The following is an 18,955-nucleotide window of genomic DNA, read 5'->3' on the forward strand; positions in this document are numbered from 1 at the left end:
TTAAGCTAAAGCCGCAAAACGCAAACCGCCAAAACCGCCAAAACCCTGACGAGCTCGACGTCAAAAAACGCTGCCCGCTCACCGTCTTCCTCTGAATCCGTGAGGTTGGAGTGCCGGACCCTCTTGGGTGCTGGGTCGGACAGCCTCAGGGCAGATCGGGCTGGGGGGTAGCGGCGCAGCGGGTGGCCCAGGGGCGTCTCCTCCTCCAGCCTGGGCATGGGCCTCTCGGAGTCGGAGTCTACGAAGGGCTCGTCCAACACCTCCGTGGTCTCGGAGATGGTCTCCGTCACCACGCTGCTGTGAGGGTGGCTACGCTGGCGAAAACGACGCTTCCTCAGAGGCTTCTGGGGAGAAACAGGCCGGGGAATTAGGTGTGCCTTTGAAACGTTGTCTAAAATGATAACTGCAGACTAAAAACTGACTTTATTGAGAAAGATTATGGTATTATTATTATTTTTCTCTCTTAAGGATGATGAAACCATCTCAATTCCGAGATTTGAACGTCACACTATCAGCAAATAAGAATTTCCTACCTTGCACTTGAGCCCCATGGCTGGTTTGGTGAGGATGGGCGGCGAACACGCCCTCCTCTCGTCATCATCTTCATCATCGTCATCCTCCTCCTCCTCCTCGCTGCTTTCACTGAAGCAGCTCTTCCTGACAGCCGGAGACTCGTTCAGCCTGGACATCACGGGAAGCTGCGTCAGCCCCTCTCCGGGCCCTTCGGTCAGTCGGGGCTTCGGGCCTCGCTTTTTCCTGGGCGGCCGGCCTCGTCGCGTGGGGGTTATGGAGGGGTACCGGGCCATGTCCAGCGAGTGAAAGGCTGTGGAGTCTGCTTGTCTGTCCAGGGAGAAAAGGGAGGGCGGGCTGGTGGTGGAGCCGGTGGGCTTTCTTCCCTCCGCTCTCTCTTCGTCCTCGTCCTCGTCGTCCTCCACCGGGCGGATCTTCGGCGGCCGTCCCACCCGTGCGCTGTCCTTCACCTTGCCCCACGGCCAGTTTTTGGGCGGACGACCCCGCGGCCGACGTTCTCCATTTGTTGGGGGAGGGGGCCGCGTGGGTTCTGGGAGAGGAGGCGGACAGCGGGCGGGAAGGGAAGCCGGAGTGCTTTGGCCGATGGGAAACCCTAGGAAGCTCTTTCGCTCCTCCTCCTCTTCATCCTCGTCGTCCTCTTCGCCCCTCGTCTTCCCCCGGCGCATGTGCCAGGATATTGGTGGGACCTTGTGACTTGGTTTGATCTGCATAAGTGGGCGATAAACAATCAATCAATAAGCCACTTCGAGATCGATCCGTGCTCTCCACTTCGAGCGAACACAAAATTCTGCGCGCGTACCTCCTTGCGGGCGTCTTCCTCTGGCTCGTCATCCTCCTCCTCGTCATCATCTCCCTCTGCGTCGGACACCACGGTGTTGGTTACGATGACGGGAGTCCAGCGGAGACACTCGGGGTCGACGTCCAGCTGCCGCGGCCGGGCCTTGAGACGAGACATGTGGCTGGAAACCAGCTTCTCCCGCCGCACCAGGACGAGTCTGCTGTAACCACGGCAACAGGAAAGAAGAGCATTATGACTCCGTTTTTGTGCTTTTTAACGTGCAAGTGTAAACGAATTAGACGAACGTGTCAGTGCATGTCAGTACGCCTCCACACGGATGTGTTAATGTGAGCCTGCGAGACCTCGTATATGCTTTTTGAGCGTCTTCTGATATCTATTTAAAAGTACGTCCACGCGTCTGTGCATGTCTACATGTACGGAGTGTTTTAAACCAAAGTTTTCCAAAGTCACTATGTAGTGGCAGCTATTTCTGGTGCCGCTGTTGACTTAGCTGCTCGCATCATTGTGACCCAAAAACCCCGTTTCGCAGGTCAGTACTGAGACAGCGACAGTCCATTAATCGCCGGCGTAAACTGAAACATTGCTATTTATGAGCGCTTTTAATACTTTGTGCAGGAAACTGTCTGGAAAATAAATCCGTCTCTCACTGCACTGTAGTAAGCGATGTAGCATGACAATGCAGGGAAAACAATAACACTCAATAAGAACGATGCATTGATCACAATGTCCGACTACACAGGACTACAACATGAAGCCCTTTTTTTTTCTTCTCATATACTTATTGTTATCCATCATATTTTACGGACGTATTTGTACATTTTTTCACACGGTGTGCACCTTTTTTTGTGTTTCTACATTGCTGTGACGACTAAATTTCCCCGCCGTGGGATTAATAAAGTATTAATCTAATCTAATCTAATCTCAAGTGCATCTTTGTGGGACAAAAAACAAAAAAAAAAAAAAAAACCAGGAGGCGTCTCTCTCCGACCTGTCTCCTCGCTGCTCCAGCATGGTGAGGCTGTGCAGGGTGGTGGTGATGTCCTGCGGGCAGATCCCCGTCAGCTTGCTGAGTTGCCGGATGTTGATCTGCTGGTCGCGGACCTCGTGGAGACACTCCAGCACCACGCTGCGCCAGTACGCCATGTACGACAGCCGGCCCAGGTCCGACAGGGGCTTCTCCGGAGAGCCTGGCTGCCCCTCTCGCTTTGACAGCAAGTAGCCTGGAGGAGGAGATAACAAGGGCGACGCAGACGCCGTGAGCCAAAGGATATCCACTTATTATAACGTTATTCATTTTGTCTGTCGGTTATTGGTATCATCACTGTTTTGTTTTTTTGTTTTTACAGGCGGACGTCCTTACTGAAGTCGATGAGAAAGCGTCCGTAGCCCTTGCGCTGGTACTGTGGAAGAATCATGATGCACGATACGTTGTACTTCTGTTGACAGTGTTTCTCCTGGAGACGAAGAAAAGACACGGACACATTCAAGCATTAGCGGGGAGAAAAATAAATAAATAAATAAAATAAAATCATGGAAGCACTTTACAGAGAGCGGGCCTTGTGTGGGTGTAACAGCTAGGTGTTGATGGCGCCGCGTCCGCTCACTAACTGCCGCGTCTTGGCAGCTGCGGTGGCATGTTAATGGGAGCACCTGCGACTGCAAACTCCGCCGAGCTCACAGCGCCCAGTGTTTATCCGGCACACAAACACCAGTGTTTGCATGTTCGGAGGAACGCGGCGGTTTCAGATCTCATTTCGCTTCTCTACCGCACGTACCGGTTTGTTTTGGACAAATTAATGCGGCGTGATCACAGAGCTACGTATTCCTCTGCGAATACTGCGAGACGTGGGGATGGGGTGTGTGGGGGAGGAGGTGGGGAGGGGGGGGGTGCGTGAAGACAGAACACGGGGAAGCTCCCGAGACCGAGGGAGGGACAGAAGGTCACGCTACCTTGGAGAAGTAGCCGACGAGGTGACACCCTTTGCTGTCGTTCTGGGTCAGCACGTAGAAGAGGAAGGGCTCCACGTCGTAGTAGAGGGTCTTGTGGTCCAGGAACAGCTTGGCCAGCAGACACAGGTTCTGACAGTAGATTGTGCTCACGTTCCCGTCGACCTGTTAAGCGAGAAAGTCAGGTCAACACATTGGCAGAAAGTTTTTTGTTTTTTTTGGAATGGTCCCTGAAAAACGACAGCTCAGCTGAGCGGCGGCGCAAAGTGAAGGCGAACGAGTGAGGAGTGAGCGTGAGGCTTTTTATGATCTCCGCCGTGTCCCCCCGGGGGACGCTGACGGACGGCGGTGGGCGAAGAGAGCGAAAGTTGGCGGAGCGCCAGATGTCTCCGGAAGGACCGCGGAGCTGCGGCGGCGGCCCGCGGACAACAACGAGCCGCTGAATTAATCGACCCCGGTGGCGCGAGACCCGGGAGAACGGCTCCGCTGCAATTTGGTCATTATTGAATTCTGCTGATAATAACAGCGACTCGTTCTAATGATACAAACAAACAAACAAAAAAAGACTCCTCCGCTGCGGTAGGTGGAGACGTCGGTTAATTACCTTTAGGAATACGAGTAATTAATGTTCATAAAGTTGGTGGGGGAATATTGGTGCGTCTCGGTAAAGGTCTGACGAAAGCGTGGAAACACGTTTTAAAAAAAGGGATTTGTTTGGTCTGTACGGTGACCGTAGTGGACGACTGTGTGTGCGTTCACACGCAGCTGAAGCAGGACTGTGGTTGTTTCGTTTCACCCCCCCCCCATCAATCATCTTTATGGAATATGTTCTCCTGCTTCTGTCGGCCTAATTATTTCACATGTATTATTGTCTGCGTTTGCTTTAGTGTGCTGTTGTTAATTAGCGCGCTGCAACTTCTTGGATTGCGTTTGGATATCACGGACGTTATTGCGAATAAGGAATTTTCCCGATCGATCCCTCGCGTCGTCGGATCCTTTCAAGTTCGTTAAGCGATCACGACTCGCCCGGGGGTTCGATGTCCCCGAACTCCTCCTCACCTCAAACACGGAGACCTCTTCCTTCCTGTAGATCTCGTTGGCGGGCGGGTGGAACCAGTTGCACTTCTTCATGTGCTGATAGAGGATGCTGCGACTCTTCATGTAGCGCAGGCAGAACTCGCACAGGTAGAGCTTCGGTAGTCTGGGAAGGGAAAAGGAAGGGGAAAAAAAATAAATAAAAAAGGAGTGAGGGATGGTTTTAAATTGTGTGCTAAAAAAGAAAAACAAATTGTCGACAGCTAGTTTATCTGGATTCTCTGATGGTTTTCTAAATCCGCTATGACAGTTAATCAAATAGTTTTGGTAGGCGGTCAGTCAAAGGGAAATATGAGCGCCAGCGTGCTCTTTTTTTGTTTTTATCAATTTTTTGGATCAAAACATTAAACGACTGAGAAAATCATTTGCAGATTAATTTACTGGAACACTCTTCACGGCTCTTGTTTTGACATGAGCAAATAATTCCGCTTTATAAATGGAAACAATCATATTTTTTGCCCTAAAGGGGTTAATAAGCTTTTAATCCGCGCATTTTCTTTTTTTGTTGTTGTTGCTGTTTTTAAATATCTTATGGAGGCAGATTTGGTAAAAAAAAAATTAATAAATAAATTATATTCAACACGAATAATGGAAGTCATTTTTGCCCTGTGCCTCCGTCTGGTAAGTCGCCAAAGTAGGTGGTGGTGTGAACCGCTTTATAATTGAGCTCCATTATGCTGGTAGGTAATTTCTACACCTACAGGCAGCGCCGGGCGCGAAGTGCATTATGCTGATGTGCTTCATTACGGTGCGTCGCCTCACCTGCTGTACTCCTGTGGGTAGGGAGACGAATACCAGGTCTGGATTTCAAACTTGCCGAACTCGATGACTGACGGACAGCGCATCTGAGGGTCGGGCGGACCCGTCACGCCGACTTTCTGTTGGGGGGCGGACAACGAAGATGAAGAAGAAGGGGGAGGGGCGGGGAGGGGAGAGATGTGTGAGGTCAGATACAGGTTCACTACCGGAGGGATTAGCAGATGAAGCGGCGCCAGGCAGACAGATTACACAACGGGGATCGCTGGCCGAGGAGCTGGTACTCCAGCGGCAGGAGCGCACTGGGAGTCCACATGCACACGCGTGCGCGCGCGCACACACACACACGCACAACAAACTCCCAGCAGTCTTGGATTCTCACAAAAAGTGGATCTGTGGAAAAGCACAGAATCTTATGCCGTTTCCCAAATGACGTACTTCCACTTAGTACGCCAACGAAAAGTGCTGTCCCGTGTTTGGACTCTCACTCATGCGACGCAGGGCGTTGTCGCAGTTCTGACCGGAAATAACCTCAGCGTGTAAATATATCACCCTCCGAAATCTCTGCAGCTTTATTTATTTATTTTATCCAGAAATCATCGTGTTTTCGTTTCCTGTGTTTAACGAGCTCAATGAACAAACCGATTCCCCTGCCTAGCAGCAGAAGTGAAAAAAAAAAAAAAAAAAAACAGAACAAAATCAACTTTTGTGTGGTGTTCAGGAACAGCTGCAGCTTCGAATATTCGTGGCCCCGCCCCCTTTACTCTACACAGCCAAGATGGCGACCGTTTATTTTATTTCTGGCCCGTTTTGAGTGCACCGTCCCGGTACTTGCAGCGCGCTGCACGTTTCTGTATTCGTGCACTTAAAATAGTGAGCGTTTGTACACAAGTTCATTTGCAACGCAGCTTTAGAGCAGTCCGTTTATGACGATCACGTCCTCGACTTCACTGCTACTCAGCCTGAATAATCACGTTGACCCTTTTTACGTTTCATTAAGTCTTACTCCTCGGCCAGTGTCATACACGTGACGCCGGCGGAGACTTCCCAGCGACTACCCGAGGATGGCGTATTAATATGGCCCCCCCGCGACGCAGGCCGAACATCCGCTCTCCGGTCAGTTTACTGCGGCACTTACGCCGTAAAACGTGACATTAAAGGGGCTAATTTACGTGTCCTCTCTGTAGCTACAGGCCAACCCGCCAGGACACCGTCGTTACAGCCGCCCTGCTCAATGTCCACTCCATCAAACATAAACATAACGGCAGCCGTCCACTCCCGGGTGTGTGCCCTGCCCCTCCAATCAGAGCAGGGGTCGCCATCAATCGCAAGCAAGATGTGAAATTCAAGCACTTTTTTTTTTTTTTTTTTTTCTGACAACAGTAAAGATACAATCGCCCCTCGTTATCTACCTCCAAACCTTTGAGCCCGCATTCATCATCCCGCTCCGGTCCATGTGTGCCGCATCTATGGTAATGGATGATTTTAATATCCACGCTGAATCTGGCAGATGTTCCGTGCCAAATGAATTTCTTTTCAGCGCTGAAATTCAATGCTCTCTCGCAGCTCATTGACTTTTCCACCCACAAACGTGCCTGCGTCCCGCAGAGCTCGTACGGAGCCAGCCAGCCAATTCATCTCGCGCAAACCTGCCAGCTGTCGACTCGGCTCTTTCTCAACACGCTCTCGTCGCTTGAAGCCGAGGTCCTCCTCGACAGTCGCAGACTCACGGGTCTCTCCCAGGTTACCGTGGTAATGCCCCCCCCCCCCCCCACACCTTCAGCTCCTCCCCTTCCCGTTGCCTGCTCTCTGTCCACTCGCCCGCCTTTAAGCACCCGGTGATGTATCTCGTCCGCCTACCTGCAGCGCCAGCTCCTGGATGTGTCTGAACAGCTCGATGTCCTTCTCCGTCAGGTTCTCGTGGCCGGGCAGCTTCTCGTCGTCGTCGCGCCAGTCGCTGCCGTCCTGATTGTCTGCGGATTGAAAAACGCACGGTTCGACGTTACTGCGAAATCCCGCGAGAGCCTCGGCAGACGGGGAGCCGAGATGTCCGCCGATTGAACGTAACGATGGCGCGCTGAACTGCAGACAGTTGAGACAACAAACAGCTAGAGAGTTCCTAAAATAAACCCCGATACAGAATATTTTCTTTCTGAAATAAAGAAGAGTTTTGCAAATTCACCGCGGGGGGGCGGGAGAGGGGTTGTGGAAAACAACCGGCATGTAGGCGGGAGGTGTCATTTGTACCGTTGACATCATTAAACTCTGTTTTCCTTCTAATGAACACTTAGCCTTCAAACACTGAAGACATGAAGCGCTCGGAGAATCTATTCGGCCGAACGAAATTTGTGCCGCATGAGTTTCCCGAAATAGTAAAACACGTCAGCTGTTATTCGCCAAAGAGGAACATATTTTTTCTAATGATGAACCTGTTAAAGTGTTCTGATGAAGCTTTGTACAGATACGCAGGATGATATGGTAGAATTCATCTCAAAGACTGATGTGGGTGGCTGCTGAAACTGGAAGAAAACGCTCCGGATTTTTCTTCTACTTACTGCCTTACTTTAAGACCCCGTTTATTTTTGGTCCTGGAAAATTCAACAGAAAGAGAACAGGAGGTGGCCGCTTTAAATTACAAAGCAATTTATTTCAAGGCATAAGCAATCATTTTCTTCAGCGGAGAAAAAACCCAAAACAAATCAATTTCACACGATTTTTACTGTTGGCCTCCAATTTCCAAATAAGTAACATCAGGACTGAATTATTTCTAAAAGTGGGACAAAGAACACGGAAGCATCACAGTACAGAGTGTGTCAGCAAAGCATTGTAAAAGGATGCGGGAAGATAAAGTATGATTTTTGATTTTACAATATTCCTAATGTTATTGTTACTCGTGAAAGAGTATTTATTACTAATTTATGTGATTGTTAACATGTTAAAATTCAGTCTTTTTACTGTTTTGCATGTGTTTTCAGTATCTTCAGTAACAGCTGGTAGAACAGAGTCTGTTGACAAAGCGTTGTAAAAGGATGCATAAAGATACAGCATGTTTTGATTTCCTTAACGTTACGATTGCTCATTAAAGTGCAATTATTTGCAATTTATGTAATTGCTAACATGCTAAAATAAAGTCTGTTTTTCTTTTTTTATGGTCGCTTCAATAATAACTGATTCCTTCAGTAAACACAACAGTAAATTTACATCTCTATGTACATTTTCTCTCAACTTTTAAAGCTTTTTCCGATTTCTGTTTTAAACACGAGCTTTACGAACTTTTTTTTTGGGAATACTTTAACTTGTTAATCTGCGGTGTCGTGATCAGACAAACGGAGAAACAGGCTGATCCTTACCCCCCCTGTCGTCTCCTTCTCCTTTGCGACTGGCTTTCTTCCGGATGCGGCATTGCTGCGAGTAGTCCACCACCTCCTGCCGGGCCTTACGGCCCTCCGGCGACGGCGTGAAGAACTTCGTGAGGGCGTCGATGAGGCCCTTGGTCTTGTTGTTGAAGCGCAGGCTGCTGTGCGACAGGTCGTCGTCGTCCTCCCGCATCGAAAAAAGCAGCCGGTCGTCGCCGGGGTAACCCTCGCAGGAGGAGCTGGAGGAGGAGTGGGCCGAGGCCGAGCGCTTCCGCCGACCGCGACCTCCCAGCTTCTTGAAGGGCCGGCCCGGCCTGCGAGGGAAGTCGAGAGTTTGGTTAACATTGTGTCGGGAGGTAATAGGACCACAGAGTCACGGCCGGGAGTCATGATCGGTCCCCGTTGCCATACCGACAGAGAAAACCTGTACAAGTATACTGCAAAGAATTGGTCCTGTTCATCATCAAAGGGTCTTGTCTTTTTCTCCTATAATTTGTTTTTAATCTCGTTTTAAAATTGTCCTCAAATGTATTACATTTTTCTGATCTAAAACTGTCCGTCTTCTCACTGGCTTGTCAATCATCTGTAAGGCACTTCGAACTGGCGCAAAATGTACAGAAAGTGCCCTATAAATAAGGTTTGATCAATTGATTTGAGTGATGATAGACGACAACCGAACTCTCCAATGACGGCAAAAATATCTGCAAACCGGTTCTCAGCTGTTGGCTTGTGTTTACTGTGGTGAAGCAGATACGTGGCATCTTAGCTGCACCCAGCTGACACTGCAGGAGATGCCATTAGTCGGAGGCAGCTGTGTACCTGTTCTTGGGCCGTCCCAGCGGTGCGTTGTAGCGCCGTTTGATTTGTGCTGCCTTTTCATGTAAAAGCTTCTTTCCCTTTTTCCTGGGTTGGCAGATTTGACAAATCCACATGCCTGAGAGAGAGAGAGACAGAGAGAAAGCATGTGTTCACATCCTGTGAGGTGGATTAGACGAGACAGGAGACAGGCTTCAGCGCAGATACCAGCATGCTCTGGGAAGTATCTAATACATTTGCACTTAATGGTGAAGCATTAAGAGATGGGAGGCAAAATAACTCTGGAGATGATTTAATCATTCGCTGTCACTGTAATGGTCATACTGAACAGTAATGGAGGCGCTTCGCGGACTCTATCGGAGCTGAATTCATGGGGGGCCGTAAACAGATAATGAAGCGGCAGGTTACGACTTAAAAGGAGCGCTGATGTTTATTTACCTTTGGGCATCCGCGTGAGGGGAGGATCGCAGCACTCCATGTGGAAGCCCCGGTCACAGGAGTCACAGAACAACATGTTGTCCTGTGCATGCAGACACACACACACACACACACACACACACACACACACACACACACACACACACACACACACACACACACACACACACACACACACACGTACTGATGATTATTGATTGCCTTAAACGTGCACATGAAAAACATTTTAAGCAATATTCCCTTTTTTATTGAGTCAATACGGGTCAGTTGGTGTGATTATATATATATATGATGCAATGTGTTTTAAATTACACACATTGGAGCTCATTGAAATGAGTTATTAAAACGAGCTTCCACGTATTCATAAAAAAAGAAGAAAAAAAAAAAGGGTTTATTATCATTCTGCCAGTTCTCTCCGTCCTCGTGTTCTTTTAATCGTCGTGCATCTTGGCAGCGGGGAGTGAGTTTTGTCTCGCCGTTCAACTTCCCGAAAAACATTTGAATAACAATGATTCCTCACTTGACAGAGTAAGAGGGGGGGGGGGAAGAAGAGCGAAATCAAGCCGACTAAAATAGCTCGATGTCAGGCCCACAGATATGTCTATCAGCATCTCTATCTGGCACCGCGGCGGAGAAGAGAGGAGCGTTTGCTGGAGATACCGTCGGGCTGCCGGTCCGCCATATTCGCTCATCCACTCACCGCATTCTTCCCTTGATCCTGACAGCTGCTGCAAGTCTTGCATTCGATGCACTGCCACCACAGAGCCTTGACTCGCGCCGTGAGCTCCGGGGAGAACTTGAGACAGGACGGGTGGCCTGCAAGGTAGACAGACAACGCACACACAAACAAGTGCATCAGCGTCACGCGCTTTTTATTTTTTTTATTTTGTATTTCTTTTTTGTCACTGCTGACTGACAGCCGTGACCCACTTGCATCATTGAAGAAGAGGGGCGGGAGGGAAAGAAAAAAAAAAAGAAAAGAAAAGAGAAGAGAAGCTCCTTTTGGAATTGAAAGCCCTCACTGACTCAAACCTGGCTGCAAAGAGAGTATTCAAACATAAATGACAATCTGTCAGAGCTGTGCTTTTGCGCTGTTTGAAGAGAAGCAAACAAGACGGCCTCGTCTGGAACAGAAACCCGCAGAGGGAAGAAGAGGAACACTATCGCTCTTCTGCTTTCAATGAGCAACGTCAGGCCTTTGCGAGAATACGACAGCGTGTATCTCAATAAGAACAAGATTTTTATAGGGGACACAATCATCGCGGATTTTCTCAAAATACAAGCCAGAGCCAGGATTAGTTATGAGGCTCAGTTTAAGGACGACATCCTGGGCTTAAAACGAGGACAGATGACAGCTGAATAACCGAAATAACACAGCAGAACAACTATAAAGAATAACTCAAACGGGGAGTTCGAAAGAGGGAAAAATATTCACAGTTAAAAATTTCCAAAAACAAGAATTTAAAATGTCCGTTAAATAAGGTTCCCGTCTATGTGCACGCTAAATAAAGTTAAAGTGCCGGTTGAGCACCGACATGAATGCGATATGTGATCGGTTTAAGCTGAAGCTGAAGTGTCATCAGTGAACGCAAATGAACCTGCAGTTAAACAACGGATGGAAGCAGGGGAAAGGCTGAAAGCAGTGGAAACGTGTGTTGATGTGTAATAACTAAAAGCAGCTGCATTTGTAGACCTGAGTGCAGATCAAGTGTCACTTGAAGAGTAAGAAAGGAAATGAAAGGAAAAAAAAAAAAAAAGTTGAAGTTTGTGCACTGGAAATAGTTCCTGAAATTACACTCCACAATCTTTCTACGACTTCAGTTTGTAAAAATGTGTCCTCGGTCTGTGCTTTGATTTGATTTTGAAACCGCAGCTGGCTTTTTATAAATAATAAAATGAAAATAGTAATACAAAATAAAAAACAAATTCTTCTTCTCTCTTCTTCTGCGGTTGCTTCGGGTACAAAAATGGAAGCGAGAGGGTTTCCAGGAAGTCGAGTTCCCGCCGGTCAGAGAGCGGCACTCACCACTGTTGCCACAGTCGGCGCAGGAGATGAGCTCCTCCGGCTTCTTGTCGCGATTCTGCTCCTTGGTGCCCAAACAGAAGCTGCAGATGGGGATGGGCTCGGCCACCGGCTGGCAGTGGGACAGAGATGAAGGGGGGGGGGGGGAAACGGAGGACAGAGGAGACAAAGTTGAGACCGTCAGTCAATTTAACAGCTTCATTGTACAAATGAAAGCAACAAAGTGGTCCTTGTGTGTCCCGACTGCAGCGACTGACTGCTGCTGTGTGTTTTAACAAGCTGTCAGCGGACCGAAAATTACAACGGCAACGTGGATCTGCGCGCCGAGAGTTGAGGATAGTGGAGAGCGCGAGAGCCGCCGCGATGAGCGGGCTTGTATAATTTATGTGGCGCGTCATGTTAGCGGCTGCCGTCGCGTGTCAAAACGTCTCCGCCGACTCCGGTTGCCGTTTGATCAAAAAGCTGGAGCTCGGCTGCAACATGTCCCATTTTGACACCCCTCCCTCCCTCCTCCTAAAACACGACATCAAGACATTCAGTTCTGGGGCCGCATGAATCTTTTAGGATCCCCCCCCCCCAAAAAAAAGACACGAACCATGTCAGCAGGTGCGCACTTAAGACACAAAACAAACACAGTCTCACAAAGCCAGGGCATAAACACTTAACATGTTGTTACACATCAAACGGGACTCGTGCGTACAATAAAGCTGGAAAACCCCCAAAAAACAAAAAAAATAACACATCCCTTAAGCCCTGCAGGTGCACTTCACCCAGACACAAACACGAGAGGGGGAGAGGACACGGGGCGACTCTCCTTCTAAGTTTTCTGGAGCCTGGAAGCCCTGGGGGGCGGCTTACTTCTACCTCCGAGTACACCGCCAGTCGTTTTCAGCAATACATTTTGCTTCCTACCGAGCGAACAGAAAACAACTGTTCGGTGTTTGCTGCTTCCAGCCCGCATAAATGTCTGCGATACAAATGGATAACGGCGGCAGTAAGCGCCGGGAGAAAGTTGCGTTATGTTTTTAGAATGCTGTTAATGATGTCGTATGGTGATGTGAGGCGCATATAAAAAAAAACAAATCTCTATAGTATATATATATAAAAAAGAACAAAAAAATAATGATACAGCTCAGACAGTCGATCAACAGTTGTTGTTTTTTTTATGTTGCATATTGTGTTGAATGAAGATCATCCGCGTGTAATCAAGGCGTTGCCGAGTGATTCTTGGTTCGGACATAACTTCCTCAAGTGGAAAGTTCAACCCACGTAAATCATTGATGTAGGAGCAATACAAAAAAAAAAAAAAAAAGACGACACCAGGGCCGCTCTAAACAAAACAAAAACAAGTGCACTGAAAAGTACTAGAACATTTCCAAGGCCCAAATGTACAGTATGTTCATCCAGAAAAAAAAAAAAAATCGAGCTGTGGCACCGCCTGCCTACGGCAAGCTGTCCTCAAAAGCCGAGTGTGTGTGTGTGTGTGTGTGTGTGTGTGTGTGTGTGTGTGTGTGTGTGTGTGTGTGTGTGTGTGTGTGTGTGTGTGTGTGAGAAGCGCTGGTGATGGACCCTCTGGAGGAGCCGCAGGGCTCCACGGCCGAGATGGGAAAACGCTGCGCTTACGACATCTGTTGACCGACTGCTCTTCCACATTCTCGGCTTTATGGCCGCGCAAGCAAAGAGAAAGCCACTGGTTAAAAAAAAACAACAACTCGCATGACATCTGGACCGGCGCTTTGCCAGCGGACACGTGGGAACATCTTGAGACAAAGTGGAAGGAGCTTCTTCTGGGATGCGTTAACACCAAACGTGGAGCTTTTCGTATCGCTCGAAACTCTTTCCGCTTGGCGGGATTCGAACACGCGCTGAATATCGGTAGCAAACGACCTGCAGCTGCAGGGAGGGCTCGTCTGCCACTGGAGGTGTCGGGAACGTGGAGGATAATCGGCGAGGGAGCTCAACTCGGGACGGGCATTCGAAGCAAAACTATTCAACAATTTTCTCGGTGCTTTACTTGCACCGCACCTCCTCATTATTATTCGTGTTTTGAAGAAGTTCCACGCAGAACTTTCGGACCGCTGCAGTTGTCTTTGCACGTTTCCCGACATTCGCACCGGGATTATCTTCACCTGCAGAGCTCTGGTTCCCTGAAAGCAGCGCGTTCTTCTTCTCCTTATATTTAATGCCGTCTGGCAGGCGGCCTTTTAGGGCGCCACCTTCGGACGGGAGTAACGCGTTACAACGAGGCGCCGGTGGAGGAAAAAAAAAAGAAGGCCCGAAGCCACGAACACAAACCATCCCGGATGTCAGAATCCAGGCATCCGCCCGGGTTCAAAACATGAAAATTGCCGTTACCCTCCCAGAGCTCCTGAAGCTTGACAAGTAGCGCTCACAAACTCTGCGGCAAACTCACTGGCGACTTCACACCGGAGCCGATCCGCGCCGACTTTTGGGGCCAAATGCGAGGTGCGCCCCGGTTCGCCACGGGGCCGACGATTCACTCCAGCATTCACACCCACGACCGATTTAGAAATCACCAATTAACCTCGCTTGCTTTGTCTTCGGACCCCGGGAGGAAGCCGGAGCACCCGCAGAATTTAGATTTTAGATTTAGTTTTTTCCATCCGACTTACTCCTTTCGTGTTCAGCGGCAAGCCTAATTAGCTCGCTAATTATTCAATGTGGTAATGCAATACAGCATTAAAAAAAAAAAAAAAAAGAAAGAAGAAAGAAAGAAAAAAAAAAAGGCCCGGAGCAGGAGAATGCTTTTTACAGACACATTAAAGCCAAACCGCTTAATAATACTTAAAAGATAATAAAGCATCTTTTGTATAAAATCAAAGTGCGTAACATTGTGCGGTTCAACTGTCTGAAGTCGTCGCTCCCCACCCTCCACCCCCCCGCCGTTGTTCACACTTAATAGGACGTGCTTATAATATAATGAAGCCGCGTCAAAGACGCGCGTACACGGCTATCATTACGCTTACGAGGCGAATATTTAGTTTCAGTTGAAACGGCGTGAGCCAGCTGTTGATTCAGTTCCTCCAGCTCATTTCATGAGGCTGCAGGTTGTGTGGAGCTTTACAGCAGCCGGCTGGCAGCGCTCGTGAACTCGGCAGGAAGTCGGCTTCTGACCTGCGATAATGTGTAAATGTTACAAAAGGCGAGATACCGCAATCGAGAGCGCAAACCGCCGACGTAAACGCGAGCGTTTGTTTTTAGGGAGAGCTGCAAATTACACACTAAATAACTATCCCGACTCACTGTGAACCCACAGGGGCCGGCAGAAAGGATTGAAAACGTCGACGGAAGTCCTCGCGTTTCGATATTCGTGTACGTTCCCCGGTAACGCCCACCACAACAAGTTATTATAAGGTTTCCGGCAGCACAACGGTGTGAACGCTTGTAGCTGCAGAGAGCCGGGTAAGGCTGCATGTCCTGGCAGGGACCAGACAAGAGACAAGAGCTTGATTTATTGGGTTCATTTCCTTCTGACACCCCCACCTCCCCCCTCACCTCACCTCCCCCCTCCCCAACCCCCCTCCCACACACACACACACTTACCCCTTACCCACCTAACACAGCAAAGGGGCTGGGAGACGGAGGGGAACAAAATGGATCGAGCGAGAGAGAGTTAAGGGAAGTAAGAGGTAAACAGAGAGCGAGAGAGGGAGGCAGATAAGCGGAGACATGCAGGGTGCACCGGGGAAGATAGAGGCTTACCGCTGGATAAATGTATAAGCAGGAGCTTTCTGTTTATGAAAACAGTTGTTGTTGTTGTTGTTTTTTTACATTTTCATTGCTGACGCACAGACACAAAAAAAAAAAAAAAAAAAAAATACCATAAAAGGGTGATAATGTTGTTGGTTTATACTGTAAGATTTACAAAAACAAATCCAATGACCCGAATGCATTATGAAAAGGAAGCTAGAGATAGATCTTCCCAAACAAACCAGCCAAAGTCACTGGAGAGAAATGGAAGTCGGCAACAAGACGAAAGAAAGGAGGAAGGAGGAGGAGTGAGATAAAAAAAAAATTTAAAAAAAAAAGACAGAGCAGAGGACAGAAATAACAATCCAGAGGGCAGGAGAGGAAACGGAAAGCGTAAAAAGAAAAGGAGAGAGAGGTAAATGTGCAGCAGCCGTCCTCCGTGTGACCGTCAACCCAAATATTTCCTGACGCTTCACCCTTTCCTCACCGGAGGAGGTCAACCCGCTCCCGCTCGCCCCCGTCGAGCGCTCGGGCCGAAGGGAAGCGAGCGAGCCGGCGTCGCCTTTCACAGGCACCTCGTACGGCGACGCACGCTACAGTGAGGCTTCAGTTACCGGCTGCCGCTGTAAATTAATCCCCAACAGATACCAAAAAAAAAATTAAAAAAAATAAATGAAGAGCTAATCCTCCCTCCAATAACAGGGATATTAGACCTGCAAAACACAATCCTCAAATTCCTCCAGTTCTTCCTCCCCGTTTCAGCCTTGTTTTTGGTCCCCCCCCCCCCCCCCCCCCCCGGGACCACTTCTTACACTGACTGGACTGTTTGACTTTAAGTGTCATGGCCGGCATTTAACTTTAGGTCCCGTGTGTTCAATGTTTCGTGCTCATTTTCAGGGAGAAAGAAAAAAAAAGAAAAAAAAGAAAAAGAAAAGAAAACCACACTGCTGCGAACTACAAAGACAGACCTCGTGGTAACTGTTAGCATCTGGCTGCGTGGAGCGGCTCGGCCTCCAAACGCCACCCCCAGTTCCCCATCCAAACCAGTCTTACAAGTAACAGGTTCCTCTATAAATACACGCCTGAACGCAAACGGACAGGTTAAGACTCCCTAATCGGACCCAGCCGACACGCCCGCCGACGTTTTTTTTCTCTCTCCCTGGATCGCTTAACCGCGGTGTTGTCCAACACGCTCCTTTTATCCAGCAGCGTTTGTCCTGCAGGTGTCGAGCCTCGCTCTTCCTTTACAAACAGATGGGTTATAGGAAGGCGAGCGGCGGCGGCCCGGATTTCCTCTTTGCACGCTGGCTGCTCTTCACTAAAAGACAAGAGGACGGCAGAGTGAGACAGGAAGGAGGATAACAATGGAGGGGACGGGCGAGAAACAAAACAGAGAGAAGGAGAAACGGAGGGGAGAGAATAAAATGAAATGGGAGGAGAAAGAAAGCGGGAAAAGCGTTGCTGTTGTCCTTGTCTCGTCTCAAGTCAAGGATCTCATTAACATGGAAGCCCAATCTCGGCTGCCTGCCCCCCTCCCCCCACCTTCCCTTATGGCCGCCCCCCCCTCCACCCCCTCCACCCCCACCTCCAAACACAAACTCATTGATCACTGTTACAGGACATGCCGTGCAAGCAGAGACAACGCACAAACACATACGCACTTGTTCCAAAGAAAAAGAAATACAAAAATATCAGTAGCTGATCTTGAGCGCTCGAGACACACCTCGACATGCCTTCGTCCTTGTTTTACACCTTCGGATGTTTTTGCGGCGTTCAGATTGGCAGGCGAGACGAATCTGGAAAAAAAAAAAAAAAAAAAATCCCCGCGGCAGAAGGACTCGAAAATGACCGTTTTCAGATCGCTTCGTGTGACGTCTACGGCGACCCGACGGAGACCCCGCGTCGTACCAACGTGCCCCGGCGTCGCCCTCCGTTGGGGGAAAATAAATAAAGAATAAAAAGCCAGGTTAGCTGGCGGGGGCGCAGAGCTCAAATCACAGAATGAAACGGAGCAGGGGGGGAGGCGGGGAACGGGTGGGGGGGGGGGGAGGCTGGCCGGGCTCCAGCCATCACTTCCACAGCTGCTCAACACATTGGGCTCTATTCGCGGGGCGGTGAGGTTTAGCCTTACGCGAGGCCCCGCGCGGCTACGCTTCCCGTGCCAAATGCCATTCACATCACAGTCGCCGGTGAGGTGGGAGGTGGGAGGTAAGTGCTCCCCCCGGACGCCGACACCGCCGCTAATGCCCTTTCTATGGACTCGCGCCCAGCTGCGATCTGCTCCGCGCTGGTTCTCGCGCCGCTCGCGGGGTCACGCTGGAAGACCTTCTCCGACAAGACAAATCACGGCCGGGCGCTCGGGGGAGGGAGGGAGGGAGGGAGGGAGGCGCGCACGCCGCCAGGAGGTGTCCCGAGGACTGTCTGGCACGTGCCAATCACGAAAGAGAGACATCACCGCGGACAGATTCAACGCTGTTCTTTATACGAAAGATGTCGTCCCACTGGAAAGTGTTGACAGCGAGTTCTGGGGATCGTCTTGCGCAAGACCAAAAAAAAAACAACAACAAAAAAAACAGATATTATCAAATGTAATGTAATCCAACTTTGACATCAACAAACTAAATTTCATCGTGATTTGTCATCCTGCAGTGGAAGTAGAAATACGACGGGCGATAACACGAAACTTCACATAAATCAGAAGTAAAAGGGTGAGAAAACACAACAGGAACAGGAAGCAAGAACTTGAGTTTGGTTATGATTTAGTTGCGACTTCAAATCATTTTTACTCTCCAGTGAATCGCAGGGTTGTTAATTGATTCATCCCTGAAAAGTCAAGATTTTTCAGTTAAAATACACATCGGAGGCCTTTTGTTTGACTGTCTAACAACTAAAAAGAGAGAAAAGCACTTCATTGCACCCAACTTAGTCATCTTCCCAGCATTCCTGTGGTTTGGCTCTAACTTTGGGAATGCTTCCATCTATCCGGCAAAATCCTCTCCTGCGACTACATAACATGATGAAGCAGCAACGGTGGGATGGGATGGAGCGAGGGGGGGAGAGAGAGAGAGAGAGAGAGAGAGAGAGAAAGAAGAGGCGGGTTGCATCCGAGGCATATAATCAATGTCTGGGGGGGCATTTTGTATTCACCGTCCTCTTGAGTGACAATACGTGATGTCTTCACCTTGAGCAGGCACAAGCAGGGGGTAATGTGTGTGAAGTTAAGGAGACGGGTGGTGGTCGATTGGATGTGGGCAAAGCGGAGTCAATTACACTAAGACAAGTCGGTCCATTATGGTTCATAATAAACTGCGCTGGCCGCGGCAACCAGCCATTAGCTACGGGACGCTAACATTAGCCAAACACTGTTAAAGGGATGAGTGGGACCTTTTTTTTGGAGGGAAATCACCACAACACAGTAAACGGGGAGAAATTCTGTTTGTGTGCGCGTGTGTGGTCGCCAAGTCGCCTTTTTTCACACGTCCT

General features: G+C 49.1%; 1 protein-coding gene across 5 annotated transcripts in view; it reads right to left on the bottom strand.

Annotated features, from left to right (window-relative positions):
* kat6a (K(lysine) acetyltransferase 6A) overlaps positions 1-18,955 on the bottom strand; it is a 30,849-nt gene that overhangs the window by 5,285 nt on the left and 6,609 nt on the right. For 3 of the 5 annotated variants that reach the window (XM_069701626.1, XM_069701627.1, XM_069701630.1), the window contains exons 3-16: positions 11,765-11,873; positions 10,439-10,554; positions 9,739-9,820; positions 9,304-9,418; positions 8,479-8,798; positions 6,989-7,101; positions 5,135-5,250; positions 4,337-4,478; positions 3,281-3,442; positions 2,691-2,784; positions 2,319-2,550; positions 1,331-1,529; positions 534-1,235; positions 83-344 (exon numbers count right to left, since the gene is read on the bottom strand). In XM_069701626.1, the coding sequence (XP_069557727.1) occupies positions 83-344; positions 534-1,235; positions 1,331-1,529; positions 2,319-2,550; positions 2,691-2,784; positions 3,281-3,442; positions 4,337-4,478; positions 5,135-5,250; positions 6,989-7,101; positions 8,479-8,798; positions 9,304-9,418; positions 9,739-9,820; positions 10,439-10,554; positions 11,765-11,873 (2,764 nt within the window). The remainder of the gene's footprint in view (positions 1-82; positions 345-533; positions 1,236-1,330; positions 1,530-2,318; positions 2,551-2,690; positions 2,785-3,280; positions 3,443-4,336; positions 4,479-5,134; positions 5,251-6,988; positions 7,102-8,478; positions 8,799-9,303; positions 9,419-9,738; positions 9,821-10,438; positions 10,555-11,764; positions 11,874-18,955) is intronic. The other 2 variants (XM_069701628.1, XM_069701629.1) reach the window with 2 other exon arrangements.

This window comes from Brachyistius frenatus, unplaced genomic scaffold (assembly GCF_029030835.1).
Source record: "Brachyistius frenatus isolate BFR_SWC_R1_liver_20210118 unplaced genomic scaffold, ASM2903083v1 Contig_37, whole genome shotgun sequence".
NCBI classification, from domain to species: domain Eukaryota; kingdom Metazoa; phylum Chordata; class Actinopteri; family Embiotocidae; genus Brachyistius; species Brachyistius frenatus.